This window comes from Opisthocomus hoazin, chromosome 6 (assembly GCF_030867145.1).
Source record: "Opisthocomus hoazin isolate bOpiHoa1 chromosome 6, bOpiHoa1.hap1, whole genome shotgun sequence".
Classification (NCBI taxonomy): Eukaryota; Metazoa; Chordata; class Aves; order Opisthocomiformes; family Opisthocomidae; genus Opisthocomus; species Opisthocomus hoazin.
Genome location: NC_134419.1, coordinates 50,716,610 through 50,739,525, shown reverse-complemented (window position 1 = coordinate 50,739,525; position 22,916 = coordinate 50,716,610). Strand labels below are relative to the sequence as shown.

General features: G+C 40.4%; 1 protein-coding gene across 2 annotated transcripts in view; it reads right to left on the bottom strand.

Moving 5' to 3' along the window:
• CABCOCO1 (ciliary associated calcium binding coiled-coil 1) overlaps positions 1 to 7,757 on the bottom strand; it is a 51,604-nt gene extending 43,847 nt beyond the window's left edge. For both annotated transcript variants that reach the window (XM_075424171.1, XM_075424172.1), the window contains exons 1-2: positions 7,723 to 7,757; positions 1,090 to 1,202 (exon numbers count right to left, since the gene is read on the bottom strand). In XM_075424171.1, coding sequence (XP_075280286.1) covers positions 1,090 to 1,202; positions 7,723 to 7,740 — 131 coding nt within the window. In that variant the 5' untranslated portion in view covers positions 7,741 to 7,757. The remainder of the gene's footprint in view (positions 1 to 1,089; positions 1,203 to 7,722) is intronic.
• Between the last annotated feature and the right edge of the window lie 15,159 nt (positions 7,758 to 22,916).

Here is a 22,916-nt window from a genome sequence, read left to right as displayed (position 1 = left end):
TATGATCTTTCAATGCTTTTCTTTTTAACCTTAATCAGAAAGTTTCACAATAAATTGCGTCATTAAGCACATTTTAGTCTCCAGTGAGTTGTACGCTTCAGTCTCCTCTAAAATAAGAGGCCTATCATGCAAGAGAAGACAGTAAATGAAAGAATTTTTTTTGTTATTATTTGATGGGAACAATTTTTTTTTTCCAGTTTTCTTAAAAAAAGAATCCCAGGCAGAGCTTTTGTTTTTTCCTCAGAATAGTGAAAAACAGGAGGAACAAAATATATTTCAGGAACAATATTTTAATCTCTATTAAATGATTTACCTATTCAGAGGCACAAGATTGGATATTTTATCTCTTCCCCTCCCCCCAAGTCCAGTGGACCAGCCCTTTGGCTTTCAAATCACTAAGAATTCGCCAGGCAACGCAACTGCTCCGAAATAATTTGGACGCTGCTGAAAAATCTCATCCTTAAAGTATAAGTCTAGAGTCTCAGGTTGAACTCCTGGCCTCCTAAATTTAGCTGCTATTAAGCACTAATAACAAGCGAGAGTGTTGTTACAGGAAAGACAAGATGGGCTTACGTCAGAAGTTTTTGGCTGCCTCCTATTTCCCCAGTGCACTGTAATGGTTACCTACTAATACCTTCTTAAGCTTTCCATCCCTTCCTGAACTTTAAAAACCTTTCTGATTTTTCAATAACTCAGGTTACAGTACAGAATCTTAAATGTTTTAGCAAAAAAAGTTATCAAGTGAGACTTATAAAAAAAGTTCAGTATTGGCCTGTTCTTATTTACCTCTTAGTCTTTCATTTCCAACATATTTAATGCTACTGTAAACTCAGAAACCCTATCAATGTGAAGTACCAGTGGAAAAAAAAAGGAGTCTAAGAAAAATCAAAAGATACAGGAAATACAGTAAAACCAATTGGATCTAAGTTCAACAACATTTCTTCCTAACTTTCATGAATCATATTAAATATCAATGATTTAATCGAACAGTTAAAGACTAGTGACATAACCATCACAAATCTAACAAATGGACTACAATTTTTATTTCAGTATCATATTGGTTCTAGCATGGTTATCATTGCCACTTACTTTTGAACTCCTTCCACATTTTGTTCTGACAAAGCAGTAATTTGGGAAAGAGAAAGAAACGTCCGATTAATAATCTTCTTTCCATGTACAGCATCCCGATCTTGGTCGTCTTCCTACACACACATATGTATACAGGAACATAATTTTAAAGTTTATTTTGTTATGTCAGTAACTTATCTAAATAACATTTTTATTTTGAGGAAGTATGCAAGGGATTAATTCAACAAATGCCAAAAATGTAATACAGTTATAATTATATAGCAGCAACACGATACCCTAACACATTTTCACTAGAGAAAAGCTAGGCAGATACATGAAAAATAATATTTTTATCTTAAATTCATGTGGGAACATAGTGACATATTATGTGCAGCACAGGATTAAATTAACTTGCAAGTAAAAACAATTGAAATATAAAGGTGCAAAAAATCCATTAATCTAGATTTGACCAACATGATACTGGATTGCACAGTAATTAAATTTTAAAATCAGTGTCTGCTCAAGATATTATGCGTAGACATACATACACATTACCATGCTATTTGCTCTCCACCCTGTACTTAACTGCATTTTCAAATTTACTGTCTACACTGACTACTGTCTATACTAACCAAAAAAAAAGTCCAAGAAGTTTGCTGCAACACCATGATACACACGCAATCATCTGACACTACTGTTTCAGGGAAGGTCTGTATGTCTGTAATACAGAAGGCAGTTCCTGACAGGAAATACAAGGATGCACATGTTATAGTTGTTATACATATGTATGTTACGCATACACAATTCAATGGTCTTACAGAAACCAGGAACATTTGATGAGATTTTTTTGAGTGTGTCACTGACCCAAAACATTCGACCAGAGACTTCAGTAAAAAATCTCTGGTATAAATAAAACAGTGGAACCCCTCCCTGATTTACAACACAGGCGACAAAGTGAGGTGTCGAAGCACATTATAAAATGTGAGATGAGCCAGACTCTTTATAGAGGTGCCTGGCAGGGGAACAAGGGCCAATGGCCATAGAGTAGATTAGAGTTGGAAAGGACCTACAATACATTAGCATGGGACAGGATAAGGAAAAATATTTAATTATGAAGATAATTAAGCATCAGAAAAGGTAACCCAGAAAGATGTAAGAACCTCCATCCTTGCAGGTTTCCAAGACTGAGCTGACCAAGCCCCAGCCCAGCACTGAGCAGGCAGCTGAATCAGCTCACACCCCAAAGATCGCTTCCAGCCTCAGGACTGTGAGTCTAATTGGCCTGACCTACCTCTGCACCAGGACACAAAAAGTCTGTGTAAAACCCGATCATAATTTACTCGTAGCAGGTACACTGCTACATCTCAGGGACTTGGGCTTCACAGACGTGCAGCAAGGCAAAGCTTGCAGAATAATGTTTCTAGCTCACCTAAAGAGAGTGAAGCAGAAGATTTCCTAACACGAGCTGATTTTTGAGCGTGAGTAGCATTGTTTTGGCTAATAACCAACTAACTCTAGCGCTGGTCAAGGACAGCCTCCAAATGAAGCTACACTGCTCCCCCTGCTGCTGCCACACTGGAAGATGTAGTTAAAACTCCGGGACCAGCTGAATTACAGCACTGGTGACTGATGAAGCAAGACTGAGAACAACAAAGAACATTTAGTGGGCAGACTAGGTTTTTTCGTCTCGTTAAGTACTAGAGTACTTTCACATGCACTTTAATATGAAAAATTACTGTTCCCTATTGTAAAGAAGTTAGTCTCAGACACAATGTCGCATCAGAACAACAGGAATGAAGTAAACAAAGGCTTCCTTCACATAGTTAGGAATATGACGTTAGTTTGCTTTTGTTTTTATTAGCAATAATTCATGCAGTATAAAAAGAAGTACTCCTACAGTCACTAATGTTGATATAATTGAAGCTGCATGCCCTAACTAGGAAAAAAAAAAAGAAAGAATAGTTCAACAAGCAAATATTATACAATTATTGAGAGATATTTTTAAATTATTAGGAAAAATATGAATGCTTTCCTGAAGCATTTGACTGGCGGTGTTAGAACATTGTTGAACAAGAGATTTTTCAGAAGCAGTGAGAGCAGAATTAAAAAATAACTGATATTGATGTTCTAAAAATTGAATTAATACCAGTTCACCTCTATCTTTCAGGATGCCTGATACATAGGATACTTTATTATTTATTTTTGCACCATTATATAAGTGGCATATTACCAGTCAGTCAGTCAACACCTTACTGACCACACTTCTTCATATGACAAAATGTTATCATTTTACAGGTATTACCCCAGGTGGACTTTATCAGTACAGCATGAGGAATTTATCACTGTATCAGAAAGACAAGGATAAGAAAGTTCAAGCCCTAATGTTTTGCTCTCATCAAGCTGTATTCCAGTTTCTTCTCTGTGGTTACAGGCTGGGTACAAGTAAGAACAAAGAGCCTCCCATAACACTCTCAACCACCTGCATGACACTCCTCCAGCCATTCCAGACCACAGCAGTAGCCCTGTAAATAGAGGTGCATCAAAAGTTTTCCTTTTCCTCCCACTGCTCACATCTTGTGCTGTAAGGAACAGCTTAGCAGGTGAAAACTGGAACATTCCGGAAAGCAACTTTTTACCTGAACTCCCAAGAATCTTCTCCAAACTAATTCCTCTCTGGTTCTTGAAAGGTATCAGGCAACATCCATCATGTCAGAAAACGCTTGTCCAAAATGGAATTTTCTCCTGCCTCCAGTATGTACCTGGCTTACTACAGTATGAAACTTTCTAACCCACATCTTACTGTCAGACCCAGCACACTTAACATGCTGATGCTACGGCTTGTCTCATTCTCTGAATTACAAGCAGCAAGAAGAACCTCTGGGAAAATTTGCTGAAGTCTTAGTACGTAGTGTTGTACTGTAGCAATATAGAAACTATGTAAGATTACAAAAATTTATGTAAAAACAACTCCAGATGCCTTGCACTCAGTCACCTATAATCTCTTTCAACACATTTAAAGGTATTCTAGCATTAGAAACATCTTCTTTAACCAACTGAAATTTGCAGTTTATACTGGAGATATTCAAGCTGTTGTAACTCAGCATTGCAGATAAGGCTCTGTAATCTGCGCATCAAAATCCAACAGTTTACACAGCAAGACGAACGCTTGCCGTTTCACCATTTCACTACCTAAATGAAAGGTGAATACCTATCTCTAAAGATATTCCCAGCAGCAACGCCCCTCACCAGTGTATTACTGTCTTCGTTACTGCTCATGACAAGGACGGATTTGTGGCACCACTGTCCACTACAACAAGCACAGCTACGAGATAATAAGAAATACTGTTTCAAATGACTGATGAGGAACCATGGGAGAGAAAGTACTACATAATTTAGAAAATGAATTTTTAAAATTATCAGGTTTTCTGTAATTTAAAAAAGTAGTGAAAGTCCATGAATCATTTGAACAATCCTATATTTGCGGAAAGTTTCTGTTTGGGCAGAACCTCCTCACGCACATGACAAAAAGCTTACAATTATTTTGATTGAATACTGTTTTGTCTTTTGATTGCTCTCTTTAACCACCACTGAAAACTCAAAGTTAACTTATTTTATATATGTGTTCACTGATGTCAAAGAATTTACCGTTCATTTTACTGTTAACGGTAGTGACTGAGGTAATCCAAGGTGAGTTAATTCTGGTAATACTGTCCTCATGTGTTGGGAAAAAAAAACCCAAACCAATTGTCCCAATACTCCCAGCAACAGACTTAACCTATTGAAATACAGACTACTGTTAGAGAACTATTTTTGGTGTTTCATTTTCCTTCAAAGAATTTTTAGCTGCTCTGAATGTATAACATATTTCTAGGTGTTCAATACATTACTCCAAACGCTTTGGGCATCCTTTGTCAACAGCATCAAATCAAAATACCAAATCAGATATTCTAAAATAAAAGAATCTCTTGGCCAGTGTTCACAAACCACCATAAAGCAGAAAATTTTAGCAGAAGAGTGATATAGTTAAACAGCAAATTATAAAAAACTTCTGTCTTTGGGGTGGGTGGGGAAGAACACTCTCTCCAAACCCCAAATCCCAAGTGAGTCATCCTGGCTAGAAAAAATGTCCCACTATCTGCAGTTTTGGTGAGGACCTTTCCAAAGTGGCAAAACCTTGAAACACAACAATGGAAATCAGCACCAGGGCTCCTGAATGAAAATAAGCTTGTCCTTTGGGATGAGCCCTCTGCAGTGGCTGAAGATGGAAGTTGTTTGCATTTGTTGGACAACACAACATGACGCTTTGCAAAATCATGACTCTGAAAAATATACTTGCAAAGGAATAGCTTCCCAGCTCTGTTCAATTATAGCAAATACCTCATTTGTAAGGAACCTGTGACCCTTACTCCATCAGGGAAATAAGACTGGAGTAAAACTCTGCTGCCACAGCTAGACAGTTTCCAGAACCTGAGCCGGTTCATTTAAAGACAGCTCAGCTACCTCTGTTTGAGCGATACTGCTGACAGCAGTACAGATGTACCCTGAAACAGTGTTGCATATCAGTTACAACTTTAATCAAAATGGGAGTGAAAAAAAGAAAACCACACCAGCAACACAGGCTGTTATTTGTATTATTATACGCATTTTGTTATCAAGCTGTCAAATACTTCAGCAGAAGCAGAAAATCTTGAAGCTGTCTCCATAAATACTTAAGGCAGAAACAGAAATGGATTCTCTGTTCCTGTTTGTTTTAAAAAAGCCCCACTTGTCTGCTCCCACAGTGGGAAGTTAAAATCAATAGTTGTTATTTTTAGTCACAATATTTCTTTTGTTGTCAAACAAATAAGGAAATAAAAATAGTAACACTAATTACAGCTACATTCAAAAGGGAAATATGCAGATATGTTATATGCAAAAGATAAAACCTACATACAAGGAAAGCTTTCAGAGGACCATTATAAACAACAGATGCTGATACTGTCCTTTTAATAATAAAATGTTTCAAAAATTTCATACAGTCCAAATGCCAAGATTTATGGATGACCAAATGTATTCTGACATTAAACTTTACTAATGTTACCACAGCTGCAGACTACTTATTGGAAAAAATACTGTTCAAAATAAAGCAGCGGCAAGACTTGCTAAGATCAGGATCCAGATTTTCTAATATGGTTTCTGCTGAAAGTAACTACAAGTCTGAACAATTATAAAAATATTCGACTTAAATCAAAAGGAATTGTCTCAAGATCTAGAAAACAATATAACAAAAACAGTGACAGAATACAGTATTCCCTGCAGCTTACGTACAGGCCACGCACAGCTAGCTTCAGCCAAAACTGGAGACTATATAATCTAATTTATAAAAACGCACCATAAAAATAAATCATAAAGGATAGCAGAAAATATACCAAAGATAAGCTGTCGTGTGTAGCACAAAGTTCAATACACAAGGAACAGCAAATACACGTGGGAAAAAACCAAAACGTTCACTGAATTCCTCTAAAGACTCCTTTTATGAAGCCATGAAGTAAAAACGAGGAAGATTTCAGTGGTACATTTCAAGCGGATGTACAATGTCGTTCTGACAGCCTGTCGTTTCCCATACAGTGCACCTCGTACCCTTTTCCTATGATCTGACTGCATCACCCCAGTGTTACGCAGCTCCAACTGCCAAAATCTTTACACAGAATACTGTAAGAGTCGCATATATTTTTCATAAAGCATTTAGAATATGCAATAACGCATTTCACATAGAAGAGGATTTATTTATTTAAGGAAACCTAAATGTTAAGCTATCATACCGACAACCGCTAGGGTAGCTTTGTGCCAACAGACGCAACCATCGCACAGCATGAGGCGGTTCGTCACCCCCGACCGCCACAGCAACCTCTCGGCCATCCGAGGCAGGAAAGCAGCTCGGCCAGAAGAAAATGACCTCGCAGGAGCTACCACTGTACAGACAGGCTGGAGGGAGAAATCCTGAGCTGATGCAAGAGCTCACATGCTCCTGGGAGAAACGGCTTGTGTTCTTGTGTTCCGCTTGGCGTGCGGCACGCGATGAGTTGCCTGACTGTCGGAAATCACACCTCTGTCAGCCAAAATTGCAATGCAAAAAAAAAAAAAGCCAACAAGAAAAAAAAAATAGAAGAGGCCAAAGATAAGAAAAAAGCGCCCATTAAGGAGAATTATGTGAATTTGCAAAGTCCTCTGGAGCGCCCTGGCTACCTCAGGCAACGAAGGGCGGGAAACACAACCGTGACGCTGCTGGGCGCAAGGCGCGGGCTTGCTGCCACCCCCTCTGCTCTTTGCCCTCAAATATTACACGACGAGGGGACTCCCGCTGCCGCGGATCAGCCAAGAGACAGCCAAGCGCTGCAGAACAGGAGTCCGTAACTGGTGGGCACGGAGCCGTGCCGGGGCTCTCTCCCTCAAACCCTCCTGGGGACGAAGGTTTCCCATGCTGCGTTTTTGACACCGCGCCCTCTTTCCCTTTCCTGAAGCTTAGCGAAAAGATATAAAAGAAATTACAAAAATAAAAGAGGGCCCAGGGCACTGCCCGGGGGAGGGCGCGGGCAGCGCTGCCCCCAGCCCGGCTCCCGCCAACGCCGCAGCCCCCCCCGCTGCCCCCCGCCGAACCGCCCGGGTGAGGAGTACCTGCCCCTGCGCCGCCATCTTGCCCGCGGCTCGGCGTCGCCGTCGCCCAGGGAACGGGGGCGGGGCCCGGGCGGTTGGCGGCGCGTGGAGCTCCTCCCCCGGGAGCCAGTCGCCTGCTCCCAGCCTGGGCAGGCGCCATTTTGGCTTAGTGGGCGGTTGGACTCGGCGGTCTCGCATGAAGAAGCGCGTCAGGCCTTTCCCCTCCGCAGGCTGCCCGTGCGCAGCACTGTCACAGGGCGGATGCCTTGAGGGTAGCCCAGCATCGCCCGTGGGGCCCGGGGCAGGCATGGCCGAGGGGAGCTGCCTTCACAGCCCCTGCCCAGGATGCAGCTGACAGGTCCCTTAGGTGCCCGGTGGCATGCCACCTGGGAAGGAGCCTGCATGAGGAGGGGTCCATCAGCCTAACGGCTCCACCGGATCCTCTCGGTTCTTTGCAGCCTGTCCAGCCAGTCAGTGTCACGCCGGCAGTTGATAAACTGCACAGTTCACAGAGCAGCCACCACGGGTGGTGGTTACGAGGAGGGCACAGGAGCGTAGGGTCGTGGCGTGGAGTCTGTGAGCAGACCAGTCCCGGCGAGGAGGCAGCAGAGGAGCTTGGAGGCACTCGTGCGCCCCAAGGGCCACGTCTGCCTCCCCGACCCAGTGACTGCCAGCTCAAGGCCTGTGTGGAGAGACTTTATGAGGCAGTGGCACAGGAACATCACGCACCATGAAGCAATGTTTCCATGCCCGTTTTAATTTAGATCTTGCCGTTTTCCTAATCCAAATAGTGCCAGTAACTACTGTAAGCATTGTTTGAATAGCAATTACAAGGATAGCATCATGCAGTTATCCCTGCAGTTACCCTAACAACATCATAACATTTTCAGCTTCTTGAAAACCACATTCGAAACTAAATACCTGAACCTAAATATTGTCCAAGAACATCAACACCAATTACTATAGCTCAGATGTCAGCAGGTGTAAATCAGCATGGCTTTTGGGACCAATGGAAGGATACAGAGTTACTCCAGCTGAGGATCTGGACTTAAATGTTCCTCTTCTGTGTACAATTTAGGAATAATTTACAAATTACAGTAAGCGGAAGAAGACACAGACACTGAACTGCATTTTCATGTCGATACACATCCGTATTTCTTGTTTCTCCTCTTTGTTCTATTCTTTTTTCTTTTTTTTTTAAACTTGGATGGCTAATAAACTCAGCTATGCTGAAACATTTTTTCTGTCAGCTTTGTGTTGCATGCAGACTCATAGCAGCAGCAACAATTCAGAGTAATAGCACTTACCTGGAAGATCAAATAAAATGCAAGCATTTGGTGGGTGAACAGTAATGAGAACAAAGAAAAAGCTAACTTACTTTGCAAAGTTTATTGATGTGCTGACGGAGCTGGTATGACAAAACAGTTTCTTTGTAGTGCCCCACATAAAGCAGTGACCTCCTGCGACTTCTGCAGCTGTTTCAAGGCCTGCTACTGTTTCTGAGCAGTTTGCCACTTTCTGAGGGTTGTCATCATCAGTTTCTTAAAATGTGCAAACCACTAAGTACAGTACCTGTATCTTAGCTGGGTCAGAAGAGACGAGAACCTGCCCATTACCCACTTAGATTATGATTTATGATTTGAGATTCAACATGTACGTAACTCCTCTTCCTGCTCAAACGCCCTGACCCTCACCGACACATGTACACCAATTGTGCTGCCAAAAGGAGTCAGAAACCTGTTTGAATGAGGTTCAGAGAGCTGGATCCTGCAGTGTTTTGTGGAATTATTCATGGTATTTTAAAGAATTGCTTAGCTCTGTAGAGCCCACACTGTGAATTCCCACAATTTGTGCCGTGCTCTGTAGCTGACAGCAGTACAGCTGCAGTTACTTCCCCTTTTACTGTGTATATAAATCTAACCAAATAAGAACATTATTCAGAGCTGCAAGCACTGCACACAGTAAGGAATTAAACTGGGGAATTAAATGTGATATTTGGTTGCAATATAACATTGTATACATTCATTCTGATGTTATCTAGTCGATAACAGGTAGAATTTGGACTTAACCCTGCATTCCTCTGGTAGTGACAATGCCCAGCCACCTCCATGAACATTTTCAATGTGAAAGACATGGAGGCTCAAAGCCCCTAGAAGGAGCTAATTCCATTCCTCTCTCTCAATATTAAAGAAGTGCATTCTTTCTTACACAAAACCTGCACTGAGCAAGTTGATTGAAGCTGAGCACTGATTGAAGCTCAGCCCACATTTCGAGTAGTGAGCTCCTAAACTTCCTATTTTCCAAGTTATTTTTTTCTTTAGATAGCTGGTGTCACAAAGGTTAGATATAAAAAAAGATACCAACAAAAAAGATTGAACAGTAGCATTAAGCCGTTCCTTCTGATTTCATGTGAATCCTTCATGTTTACAAAACCCACACTGGTATGCATGTGTGAATATTTGAGGCAGCTTTTTGTTTTCCTTCTAGTGCAGGACAAAGTGCAACACAGAACTAGGAATCTTAAAACTCTGATCTAGTCCCTTCCTACTATAGGTAACCACGGCAGATTTTCTATGGCTGTTGATGGTCACAGACACTCCAGGTCAGAAGAGAACAGCAGCTCCCGCTATAGAGCTCCTGCTTCTCCACTGTTGTAGCTGTGTTAGATGCAAAGGTTCCCTGGTGGTGTTGCTTCCAGCGTGCGTAATTTAAACAGCCCATATTTGAAAGTCTGGGCTTACACAGTGTTACACAATAAGTGATCTTCTACTTACCTGAGAAGCAACCAGAGCTCAGGGTTCTGAGGTTGATTTGCCAAGGCTGGTATCACCCAGCACACGAGCACCTTGAAGGGAACACTTTCCTCCTCTTCTTTCCGTCTTTGATCAAAGCTCTTCAGCTGCTGATGGTGCCTGGGCCACCTCTAGCCTGCTAAAGACAAGCATGCGGCCCACTTAGGCTCAGCCCTGGCAGGGCCTGGGCACAGAGCTGGTTGCTCTCCTCAGTTTTCATCAGATCCTGTTTTTCATTTTGCTAATGATGCAGAGGAGCATCATGAATACAGCAATTCCAAGCTGCTCCCTGCACAATAAACCACACTGCTGTCTTCCTAGAAATACTTTCCTCTTCCTAACTAGATCATATCTTCTGGGGAGGGAGCAGACTCACCTGCGTCACTCAAATCCATGACAGAAGGGCAAAGAAGGTCACAGCTGCAGGTGAAGCTCTACAGGGCATTGAAGGTGTAGGCCACCTGCAACTGGAACAAAAACAGCAGTTGCCAAGAGGGCTCCAGAATATTCCACTAAGTCCTACAGTTTTAAAAACCACGGTGATTCAGTCTGATTTTGTTACTCATTTGCAGAGGTCTTTACATTTCAGCAAGAAAATGATTGATTTTCAGAAGCCTTCTTTCAAAACACAACATTTTTATAAACCCTATGCAAACGTTCAATTGCAAATATGTTTCCGTTCACCTTTAGTTAAGCATCACCAAGCACGGTAATTATACGTGGGCAAATTCAGGAGGAAAAGCAGATGGAAATTCCTAGTGGAGCCTCGCTTGTTACAGCAGCGTCAGATGGACGTATAGCTTCCCTGGCTGCCAGCCCTCACGACAATAAATTGCTTAAATTCTTGCCCTGTGGGACGAGGATCAAAAAAACTTGGGCACGTGTGGAGATCTTGCACACAGTGTTTGGGTTTGACCCTCTTCGTAACAAATGGGTTATTTGTGAACACAACAGTACATTAGTGCTACAGGGCTTTTAATAAGGAGTCACGCATTATTGTACATAGGTGCATTAACATAGTAATTAATCATCCTCTCCTGGCTCCTTTATAACATTCATCGCAGATACTTTATCCAGGAAACAGTATTCCCTCTAGGTAATGTTCTTCTGTTTTACATATCATATATCTTCAGAGAAAAATTCAGGGCATGATTATGTACTAGAAAAAGAAACACATAAATCCCAGGTTGTCAGAGAAACTTGCTTTTAAAACAAAAAGGTAATTCTGCCATTTCTCAGGCAATATCCAATTAAAGTAAGATATGAGTACAAGAGGATAACTGCTTCAGTGTATCAGCAGCAGGGTGGACAGAGTCCTGAGTTGTTTAGGGAGAGATGCTGCTTCTTCAGGCTCACCATTCTTCAATACAATCTAGCTCAGAATATCTCACTGGCTATTTAATTGACAGGTGGGCAAAATTTCTGTGTCATTTGACAGCGATTTTGAGAGACTTGTGATGTTAGTATTTGGCCCAGGAATAAGAAAGTACAAGTTAAATTTAGCAAATCGTAAATTTTCAATTATTCAAAACAATACCCATACAGAGAAATGAAAGAAGTAAAACTTGTACTCTGTCAATGATTCCATTATCCTCTCCCTATAAAGAGAAATGGCTCAATGAAGGATAAAAGCAACTATTAGATTGATTCTATGCTTGGTCTTAGCCAAAAGACTGCTATATCTAGTGCCAAGAAATTGAACTGGGGTTCATAGAAATCCTAGAAATTAGATAGAAAAGACTTAAAAGGACATGTAGTCCATCTCCAGGGGACCTGTACTTTTTCTTGCCAACAAGAACTTCAAGAAGAAATACGGATTTATTTAACTCAGTAGTTCAAGATAGTCCCTTACTACGTATTACATTGTAGAAGTAATATAAATGTGCATATAACATTGCAGTATGCTGCCAATATGAACTAAGAAAGCTTAGGATTTTCTCCCCTCTAAATACCTATTAGTTCAAGAATCTAAGCTATTAGACGTGATGCATAAGATAAAGCAATATGGACAATTTAGAGCACAGCTATTGCAGACGACCTACCCTCAAGGTCACCAGTTGCTAAACCAGAACTAATATCTGTATAGATCTAAAGGACTCCTCGCAGTCAGCATTCAGACCAGAACAATCCACTAAGAATTCCCAAATTCAAGGCAAGAGACAAAAAGAACAGCACAGGCCATTGAGTGTCTCTAAGCCCCTCGGGACAGGAATTGACTTTCTAAGTTTTACACAGCTGTGAGCACACTGTTGACAATGAACAAACAAATAATTTAACATAAGCTTAATGTAGGTCTTTGAGTTTACTGAGAGCACATAGGAAAGCATCGTTTCACTGGCTGAGAGCTGTATTCTTCAGGGGGACAAGCTGTTCAGTACAGAACGTGCCAATTAATGCAGCAAGGAAAATTACCTGAAGGAATAACCCAAATTAAACAACAAAATATATCATAATGGCAAGCAGAGATAAAAGTTGTTGAATACAATTTTACACATATTTACAGTTTTACATGTATTTATACTATACGGAAAATATATGAAACATATATATATAAGTATTGTTTTTATACAATACCTATGCATATATTCTTTCTTCAGACTACCTTTTGATCTCAGATTTTCATCTCCTCTATGTCTTTTCTAAAAATACAAACTACCATTAATCTAGACAAGTTTGCATTGACTGGAATATTAAACTCCATGCAAAAGGCGAGACATCTGTCCTTTGGGCAGACTGTCTTCAAATTTCATTTTTATAGTCGAAACTTGACTTTTCAGTTTGAACTATTGTTTCATTTTGTTGGCAGACCAAAGAAGACAGAAAGGCCCAACTGTGTAAAGTAAAAGCCTGAAACCACTATTACATCTTAATAACATAGCAAAACCTGCAAAAAAATATAAGTTCACCGATTCCATTGTCCTTGCCCTTTTGCCCCCAAATGGGAACATCATTTCTTTCAGAGATTTCATATTTTACTTCTTTCATGTCTTTGTTGTAAAGCTCTATTGATTTTTTGCCACCTTCTCCATATGATGTTAACCAGCTTTTAGAATAACGTGTAACAATTTAGGGCAGTAAGTGAAAAAATACATCCGGCTGAAATTACAGGGGGATTTTCAATGGAGAGACTATAATTACCCAAGACACAAGTTAGCTTGTATACTGGAGCTTATGAAAACCATCTTTTGAAAAAAAAAATGCCCTGTGACTTTCATGCCAGCCTAGATCTGTGTGCAACATTAAGCTTATCACTATTTCTAGTTTAAATTGACCGTATTTTTTCTTTCTGTGTTTGTGAACAGTTTGCTCGTTGGACTACACAAACAGCTTCCAAGGTGTCTTGGTATTTCTTTACTTATTTAATATGGACTGGCAAGCCTGGATTACTGGAACATAACACAATGTGTAAATGATTTCTTGGAGTAGGATCGCTGCTATAGCAGCAATACCTGGAGAGTCAGTACGGAAAGCACATCTCCACTTTACAGAGTGAGGTCTACTCAAGAGAGTGAAATTTGTCACTATACAGTCCAGCAAAAAATCTTAAGTGTCCCTGTCACCAGAACCAATTAATAAAATCAGGGTAGATGGCACATGTGTCTTCTCCTTGTGTACTTGGAATCACGGAGTGCAAATCCCAAGGAGTGGATGAGCACGCTCAGGAAGAATGTGTCCAGGTAGTGTCCTTCAATATCTAAGCATAAAGGTTATTCTGCGATCACTAAGCAGTATGGTTAAAATTACGATGAAGCTGTTTGTTATTGCCCTTCGCCTTTTCTTCCCTGACTCATTTGAGGTTATGGACTCATCTTGGCAGAGTACATTAAAATAAAAGGGTATATAACTCAGTAGTCAGTCCTGGGAGCACTTTCCTTCCTGGATGCTGAATTTGAACTATCTGCTGCGCAAGCAGATGTTTATAGAGAGCTGCACGGAGGAGTTAATGTCCATATTCACTCCAGAAAGATTATGTAGTTGCATGTAAAAAATGAATTTGCAGAGCTCTAGAGAGCTTAAGTATATTACTCCTAGTAAAAATAAAACTCATTGAGCAGAAGACCTGAGGCCAGCACATATATTTGTGCTAATACCACTTTAACTGTGCACCAGCTCTGCCTGTGATGTCATACGGAACAGTCATGGATTTCTTCTAGAACTGAGGTCAAATGCTTCCATAAGATATTTATTAATTTATTTAGTTGAGGCAGAATCTAAAATTAGCCTCTTGGAGAATGAAAGTCTAATTAGTCTAACCCAGTCTAAAACCCAGTCTAACCCATTCTTCAGTATCTTGGAAGTCAAAATTCAAAGGAAGACAAAGATGGGTCACAGCTCAGGGCAACCAGTCCTTCCCTCAGCTTGCGCACCAGACATGCTCTGTTGATACTTGTAACTGTTGAGTTATGAAGAACAACGGCGCATTTTGGTCCACAGGGAGCAGTTACCCACATGCTTGTCTTAGGAAATTTAGAAGCAGAATGAAAACCTCGGTGCACCGTTTGCCACTGTTCCTTGAACATGAGCTTAGGCTTTTCTCATTTACTTGAAGAGAAATTTGAAGGAAGATGATAGAAGTTAATGGAGTTTCATTATTGTAAAGCAATGTAAATGAATCATCCTCCTTGTTTTAACATCTGTGAACACAATCTTCCTCTTCCTTGCAAATAAAACGTATGAGATTCTGCTCAAGTTCTCATGCTGTTTGGCATCTGTGCATATACTGCCAGGGACATTCAGAACCGTTTACATTAACAGCAAATATTATTTTTACTCTAAGGAAGGGAACATATCCTTATTGATATTCAGCAAGTGGTGCATCGTTGCAACCAAGATATAATTTACTCACTTGTCTGACTGGGTTACATTACTCCATGCATTCTGTAGTTTCATCTGTGAAAAACTGAACTTTGGTTCTACTGTTGTCATTTCCCATAATTCTTTAAAAACAATCTGTGGCAACAGAAGAAAAAATAGCTCCAATAGAAACTGCTTCTGGGGATGGCATTTGAAAGGACATTATTTAGAGTTAATGAATTAGACCAAGAAGTGTGTCATATTCTTTACATGAGCTGTGAGTCAGACTTTGTATACAAGTACTTCTTCCATTTGTGTACTTTGTAAAGGCCACGACTTCCTTTGTTCCTTGGGAACCCTGCAGTGAAAGCATTTGTCTTCAGAAGCACACAGCTTTGTCAGGCTGCAGGAGTAATATTTCCAGTTGTTCTCCTCAATCTTTCGATCTGCTCAGCACCAGCGATGCACCCACCCATTGTCATCCCGAGTGAGGGTGCTCTTAACTCAGCGTTGCTGCCACCCGAGCAGCACAGCAGCTCATCCGTTCACAGCAAAGTCCAGAGGAGTACAGCCTGCATTAAGCTGGTGGGACTGAGCCATTACTTATTTATAAAATTAGTAATTAGAACCTGAACGCAATGAAAATGGAAAGTCCCACAAGTGGAGGATTGGGGATACTCTTTCACCTGTGGTGTCTTCCTCTTTACTTCCTCCGATGTAAATTTTGAAACTCCCTTTGATGAAAAGAAGATCAAGCTCCAAAACCAGATTTAGCTTCAAAAGATGATTATAGGCTTTCCTATACAAAACTGACTTAAAGTTTTATCTCCTGGTTCTATCAAGCTACCTCTTGCTTTTACAGTATCGCACAGATCACACGTTACTTTTTGGTAACTACCTTTCCACGTTACCCAAGCCAACAAAGACGTTACTCTTGATAAATTGACTATATAAATTTTAACTGCCTCTCTGCATTTTAAAGTATAAACTGTAACTGGATGTTTTATATACATATAAGAGAAATATCTTTTCTCATAGCCACAGTGAAAAGTTTTTTTTTTTGAAAATAGAAAGAAATTTAATACAATCTAAATAGAGCATTTTTAAAGTTGAATTCAGTTGTATAAATTTTTGATGACAAAAAAGAAATAAAAATCAGAGCCTCCAAGTAGGGCATCATAATGGAAACCATTTTTCTGGTCTTACCCACACCTTTTGCAGCTATTCGTGAATCCCATTGTCACTCATGTAATATGGTAATCATAATTATTTCTGTATCAGTCCAAAAAAATTCTCTATATGATTTCATCTGGTGTTAATAAAATGTAAATCATTCCACTAAGTTGATAATATTTGTCTGGTTATGGAAAAAATAGACTCAATCTTCTTTCTCGCCACCCTATATAATTAAAAAAAAACCAAACCAGAAACCAATTTCTAGCCAAGCATTCATCAGAGCACGTATTGTTAACAGGTGTTGTGTATTTCATTTCCCATGCACACAGTGTTGGAATGTAAAACTGTAATACTGCTCCTAGGAACAAGTAGCATAATTAAAATTCTTTGCGAGTTTGATTTCCTGGGTATTTTCTTCCTTTAGAATAACTACATTGTAAACAAGAGCCAATTTCTTAGATTTGATCTATGGGTTGTACAGCTTATACTTCAGGTTCAAAATGGTGATTTAGACAATAATGCATAACAGCTGAATAGTTATTTATAATAGCGCAGCACCTGCGGCAGATTGTCAGCTGAAAAAGCAAATCTAAATGCTTTCAAATTCTCTTGTGCATTATAATAGGAGTAGTAGTGGCCACTATAGATACAATAGTTAGGCATGTGATGTAACTTTTGTTTCTGATTGCTTGCCATTTTCTCAATTTTATTCGTTTAAGATTGAAAATGTTCATACTTTGTCTCAGTCCATATGCGTTTTAAAAAGTTCAGGCGCAATTTAGCATTTTGTTAATTATGGGGGTTTGTCAATGGAATTAAATATTAAATAGAACATCAAACTCTCTTCTCATAATTTCAAGATATCCCCCATTTCCTGGACTTCTGTACATGCATAATTAACACAACTTTGGGGTTTTCTGTCATCTTGATTAATGCTGCTGAGCTCGCTGGAAAAATTGGATCTGAAATTTTAAAACTCTAAAGAGATTTTTCTCACCTCAGTATGTAGCAGGATTTTCCTACGAGCCTTTTAGCAGCGGCTCCCATTTAAAATTCTGAAACTGTGCACATGCAGTTTCCTTTTATATTTGGTTCCCTCCTGAATTCAGCAGAGCATTGATCATTTGTATGATGATGTGATAATTCTGCAGTGATCTGAAACACATGTTAGGAAGAAATGTAACAGCTTGTTGCAGCAGATCCAGGACCATACATGGACTGTGAGTGTGTAAATGTAACCTCCACCCACAACATGAAGGCTGTTTAGATGTGCAGTCTGCCAAGCAACGTTTCCACCAGAAGCAACAACTGGTATTTGAATGTACAAGGACCATTCCCAACATGCAAGCACTCTAAACCCATTAGCATTTTCAAGGCAAGACAGGGTTTTAACTTCTCCTGTCTACTGAATATCTATAAAAGTACCTATTTACCTTCTGAGTGTTACGAGGTGTAAGACTGGTAATGTGCTTTGAGATCTTCAGTTGCAAGGTGACAGGCAGTGTAAGTACAATGGCACACTTCTATCAGAACGAGCAAAGTCGCATTAGCTTCTGGTAACACTGAAAACATAAGCAGAAGTAGAATCTGTCTCCAGGTGAAAGGAAAAATAGTTTTCAGGGAGCTAATTGCTTTAGAATAGAAACAATAGAAAAAGAAGAGAAAGAAATAACTGGTGGGATAGAGATAGCTGTAATGGAGGCTAGAAGCAATCCGCTTGCTCTGGGGTGATGGGATGATGTCATTGCCAATTAGCAGGAGTACTTTGTTTTATAACATCCATCTATACAATGTATGACCTATTTTACTGTACAGCTACAAAATCATCTTTGGAGTGCTTCTGCTGGAGCCAGGGGAGTTACTTCAGGAATTAGCTTGGCCAGTGATGTGGTTCATACGCGATAGAAATACTTACAGAAACTTAGCCAGAGAAGAGTAATAGGGAGAAATTCATTCTTGCCATATATCTTCTTGGCTTTGTGCTAATGTTATCTATTCACTTGAGATAGGGAGAACGTTATATAATGTATGTATATTGTGTAATTCAGGATAGTGGCTTTATAATGTACGCTGTCCATTAGTAATGCAAAGCAACTTGTTTTCATCTGCTAGATCATCACTGCAAATTTTTCTCCTGGGTTTTGACATGTTATAAATCTTGATGAAGTCAAGATTTGTTCTCTTTATCCTTCACTTCCATTCAATTTGCTCTACTTAAAATGCATATAAACACACTGTAAGACCACTGAGCTTTATGTGAGTTCAGTAGGACAATGTTTCCACTCCTAGGAGTAGCTGATAGCCCACATCTCAGCCTGCCATTCTAGCTGGGAGACTCAGATGCTCCCCTGAGCATCCCTCACTCCACAGTGCCTGTACCACCATAAGACACAAAGGTTTTAGATGGGTTGAAGCCCAGCTTGGGAAGGCCAAGTGGAGCCATGGCTGTGGCATGGTGGCCCTACAGCCACCCACCAGCATGGTGCCAGGGAACAAGGTGTAACGAATCCTCCAGCATCCCCTCCCCAGCAGTAACCAGTGTCCCTTGCGCAGCACGCACTTCTCAAGCGCATTGGCGGTGATACACGATAAAGCAGCTCTTGGCTATTTGGAGGATAGCTGACTCAGGGTCTGACTCACATCCTGTTCGGCCTCTCACCCTTCAGTTGCGTGAGCACTTCTTGGCATTGCTTTTGTAAATGTAACAGTAAACGACTGCTAGCAGTATGTTCGGCCCCTTGCCAGCTGGTGACACCACACCAAATGTGACTGCTTCTAGAACTCGCAGAACTGACATCTCAAACAAGCTGCCATAGGGTAAGGCTGTAGATACAGGTTCACCTGGACTTAGTTCATATGGTCACAATATGTATTTTACATAGTCTGCATTTTGCCAATAAAGAAAAGGTGGAATGAAAGCAGTGGCAGGCTGCTGCTCACTCTGGAATGACTTCAGGTTTGGTGAGAATACTTGGGCTTATTATTAACCCTTTGCCTACAATGCCTATGCAGCACAGAAAAATGTGCTCATTTGGGCTCCTGCCTTCGCCAGCTGCTGCTCATCAGTAAACCTGTCCCTCCTTGGTGCAGCAGTACCTACACTGCTGCACCCAGCTCCCTCCCTAGAAGAGCAATTCTGTGCCAAGGGAGTAGCTCTGAATTCCAGTGCCAGCATTATTTGCATGTTCTGTATTATTCCAACTGCTCAGATAACAATGCTGAAAGGAATAAATGGGCTTGTAGGGCACCTGTCCTGTTGCGCTTCCCACTACGGATCTGCAAACACAGCCAGAGAGGCCCACTGACAACTCTTCCACGCTATTATGCTTTCTCTGTAGCTTAATGTTTTCTTTATCCAGCTGTTTCCATAACGTCTATCACCAGACATTCAAGGCGGGTGCACAAGAGCACAAGCTTGTTGCTGCCACTGGCACTTCAGCCAACTCAGTTGCGTGTGATCACAAGGTCCAGTGATGTCTGTGCCTGGTGTCTCGCCTTCATCCACAGATCTTATGGCATAACTTCACTGAATATTCAAAGCTGAACCTGCTGGCACCTCAAGACAGTTAGACGAGCAGCATCTGTGTATCTGTGGAGTCAAGAAAGCAGAACAAAATCAGTCCAGTACACACACGGGTTGGTTATGGCAGAATGATCGTAAAAATGAACATAAGGACTTTCATTTCCAAGTCTTAACTTGGCCTTTCACTCATTTTTGTAGTTTTGGTCAAGCCACTGACAATCTGAGTTTTAAAAAGTGATTTCTACATAAAAATAAACACCCAAGATTTTAAAAATCACCAAGGCATTAATGTAACTCAGACCTCAAAGTGTTTTTAAAAGTCATCAAAGGTGTGAATCTGAATCTTTCAGGCAAACAAATTCTCCTTCCAGATTTGTCTCAGCTTCCTCCAAATTCTTGATTTCATTACGTAATAATTTCATATGCTTTCTAGATATCTTCTAAGTTCACAAAGATCTAATTAAAATTATTTCATTAATATTTATAAGCCACAAGCAAAGCTGTAAAGCTTTTTTCCTACAATAAGAATTAGTCTTTTAACATTGCATACGTATATTTGTGGGAGGTATTTATTGGATTTAATAATTGCTACTCTGTGGGAAGCCCGCAAAAATTAAGATTTAGCTGACATTCATTTATCCAGGAAATCCTGATTAGTGGAATCTTACATATGAAATACAGAAAAGTAATGCAGTATTCTTGTTAGGAATAGGCCCTGGGGATCTGGATTTTCTCTCTTTGGACAAGCACCTCCAGGGAATTTCTGCCCAGGAATTTGAAACTTTTGCTTCTTTCTTTCATTCTCTTCCACGCCCAGAAGCCATCTCTACTCTTTCAAGACTACCAAATAGCTGGCCAGGGGATGTCCTTTACTTTTAAATAATACTTTGCTGTTTAAACAGTTCTCCAATTAATAGTTACAGGTTAGTATGATACAAGCATTAAGCACACCTCCTGCATGCTTTTCACCCAAGATGAATTCCCAAAAACTTCATGTCGTAGGTGAATACTGCAATTTGTCAGATAACCAAATCCAGAGTAACCGATAACTCAACCGACTTTCCCTAGCTGCAGTTAGCAAGGATTATAAAAGCTTGTGTATGTATTCCACCAATGTTTGAGTATTACAACACATTTTTAATTTAACTTCAAGGTTCGGTCTGTGGTCCTGCTCCCACTTGCTTCCGGACAGGCACAGCAGAGCTGCCTTGGGTACACGAGTATCAGTGCCTCAAACGACGACTTCCCCCTCCTGCAGCAAGGATGCTGCCTTGCTCCTGATTGCAAACACATGGACATGGAGCAGTCGCTTTTTCTGTGCTTTTCTAGTTATCTGCACCCCTCCTTTTTGGCAGGAACAAGCAATACACCACAGCAAACCAGCCAGCAGCCATGACCAGGTGCCAAGCCTTCCACGTAGCTAACAAAAATGCAATTTTTGGCTTCAGGCTACAGAAGATGATAAACGTACCCCTTTGCATCTTCCCCCTCACTCTGGTAGGCAGGAAATGCCTTTCCCCTGCCACATCTATTCGGGAGGGTTTGATGAATGATGACCCTGTACTATCTTGTGTTTACATCCAAGTGGCAGAATCGTATTGACTTGTTATCCCATACTGTTTGATGGCAGTCACTGCGCCACTGAATCCCCCATCTTATGCGACCATTTTGAGGTTGACAGGCTGCCTGACAGCAAACAGACACCAGGTATTCTGAAAGCCTTATTCGCTTTATATAGATTAAAGCAATATAAGCCCGTAGGTTATATTCAACTATTGGAGATAAATAGTTTGTTAGTAATAATCCATCATATTTCAAACTATTTGGCAACAGGTAGAGAAACTCTTGAAAGATGCTCTAATTGTAAGGCTGAGTAATTTCTTTATATTTATTTTGATAGTATGTATTTTAAAGTGCCCTCTGGGAGAAAAAGGATGCTTGCAGAGATAAAGCTGTAGGGAGTAATACATTAATGCCAACACGTGTAGCTGAACCACCAATTTTGTTTTATTAATTTAGTTGCTGGATTTGTTCCTGATATCTACAGCTGTATTATCCCCCCATAGAGGTGGATGAGTGGGCGGAATGAGGTTGATTACAATTGATTTAGTAACCAAAGAGTAATGTTTTCCATTGTTTGTTCAGCACATTACTAAACATGTGGCTTAATTACAGTTGCCTTGTGTTCTTTTCAGTCTGGTATTGCTTATTTTACTGAGACACTGATTTATGCAAAATATTAATTGAAATAGAAAACAGACTTACTATGAGAGCTGACATCCATGAAAACATTAGTTACTCATATTTTGCACTGAGCCTATTGGACTTCTCAGGGGAATTAGTGTTTACAGTTTAATTTGGAACAACTCGGGCTCCCTCCTTCCAGAAACAGCGGTAGTGCACGCACCGCATCCTGGGGAACCGGCCAGAAGAACTTTACGTTTTCCAGCAGCTGCGAAGGGAAATCCTCAGAGTTCTTCAGTCAAAGTCTCCAAAATGTGCTGAGGTAGCTGTTCCATTTCAGTGTGATTGCAATAATTGTATGCAAATGTCTCATTAAAAGTAATTCAACTTTATATAGCTATAAATAAGCTACTATGCTGTTGTAATGTGTTTCCAGGCCATTAAGTAGTATAATAAAGATTCATGGATTCTCTCAATAGGGTAGGTAATCAAAAAACCCACCAGCCTCCCTCCCCACCCCCTCCCTCCCCCCCCGAAATCATGCAACTATGTGTTGAGAGCCCTTGTTTTGTTTTTGGAGTCATCTTTGTAATTAATCTGTTTGGAACAAATAATTCACTAAATAGAAGATAATGTTCAGTCACAGAACTCATAACTCAATATATCCAGGAGGAATGTTGTTATATCTCATTTCCTATTCAGGATTTTAATTCAATCCATCGAATTTCACTGTCTCTTTTTCATAA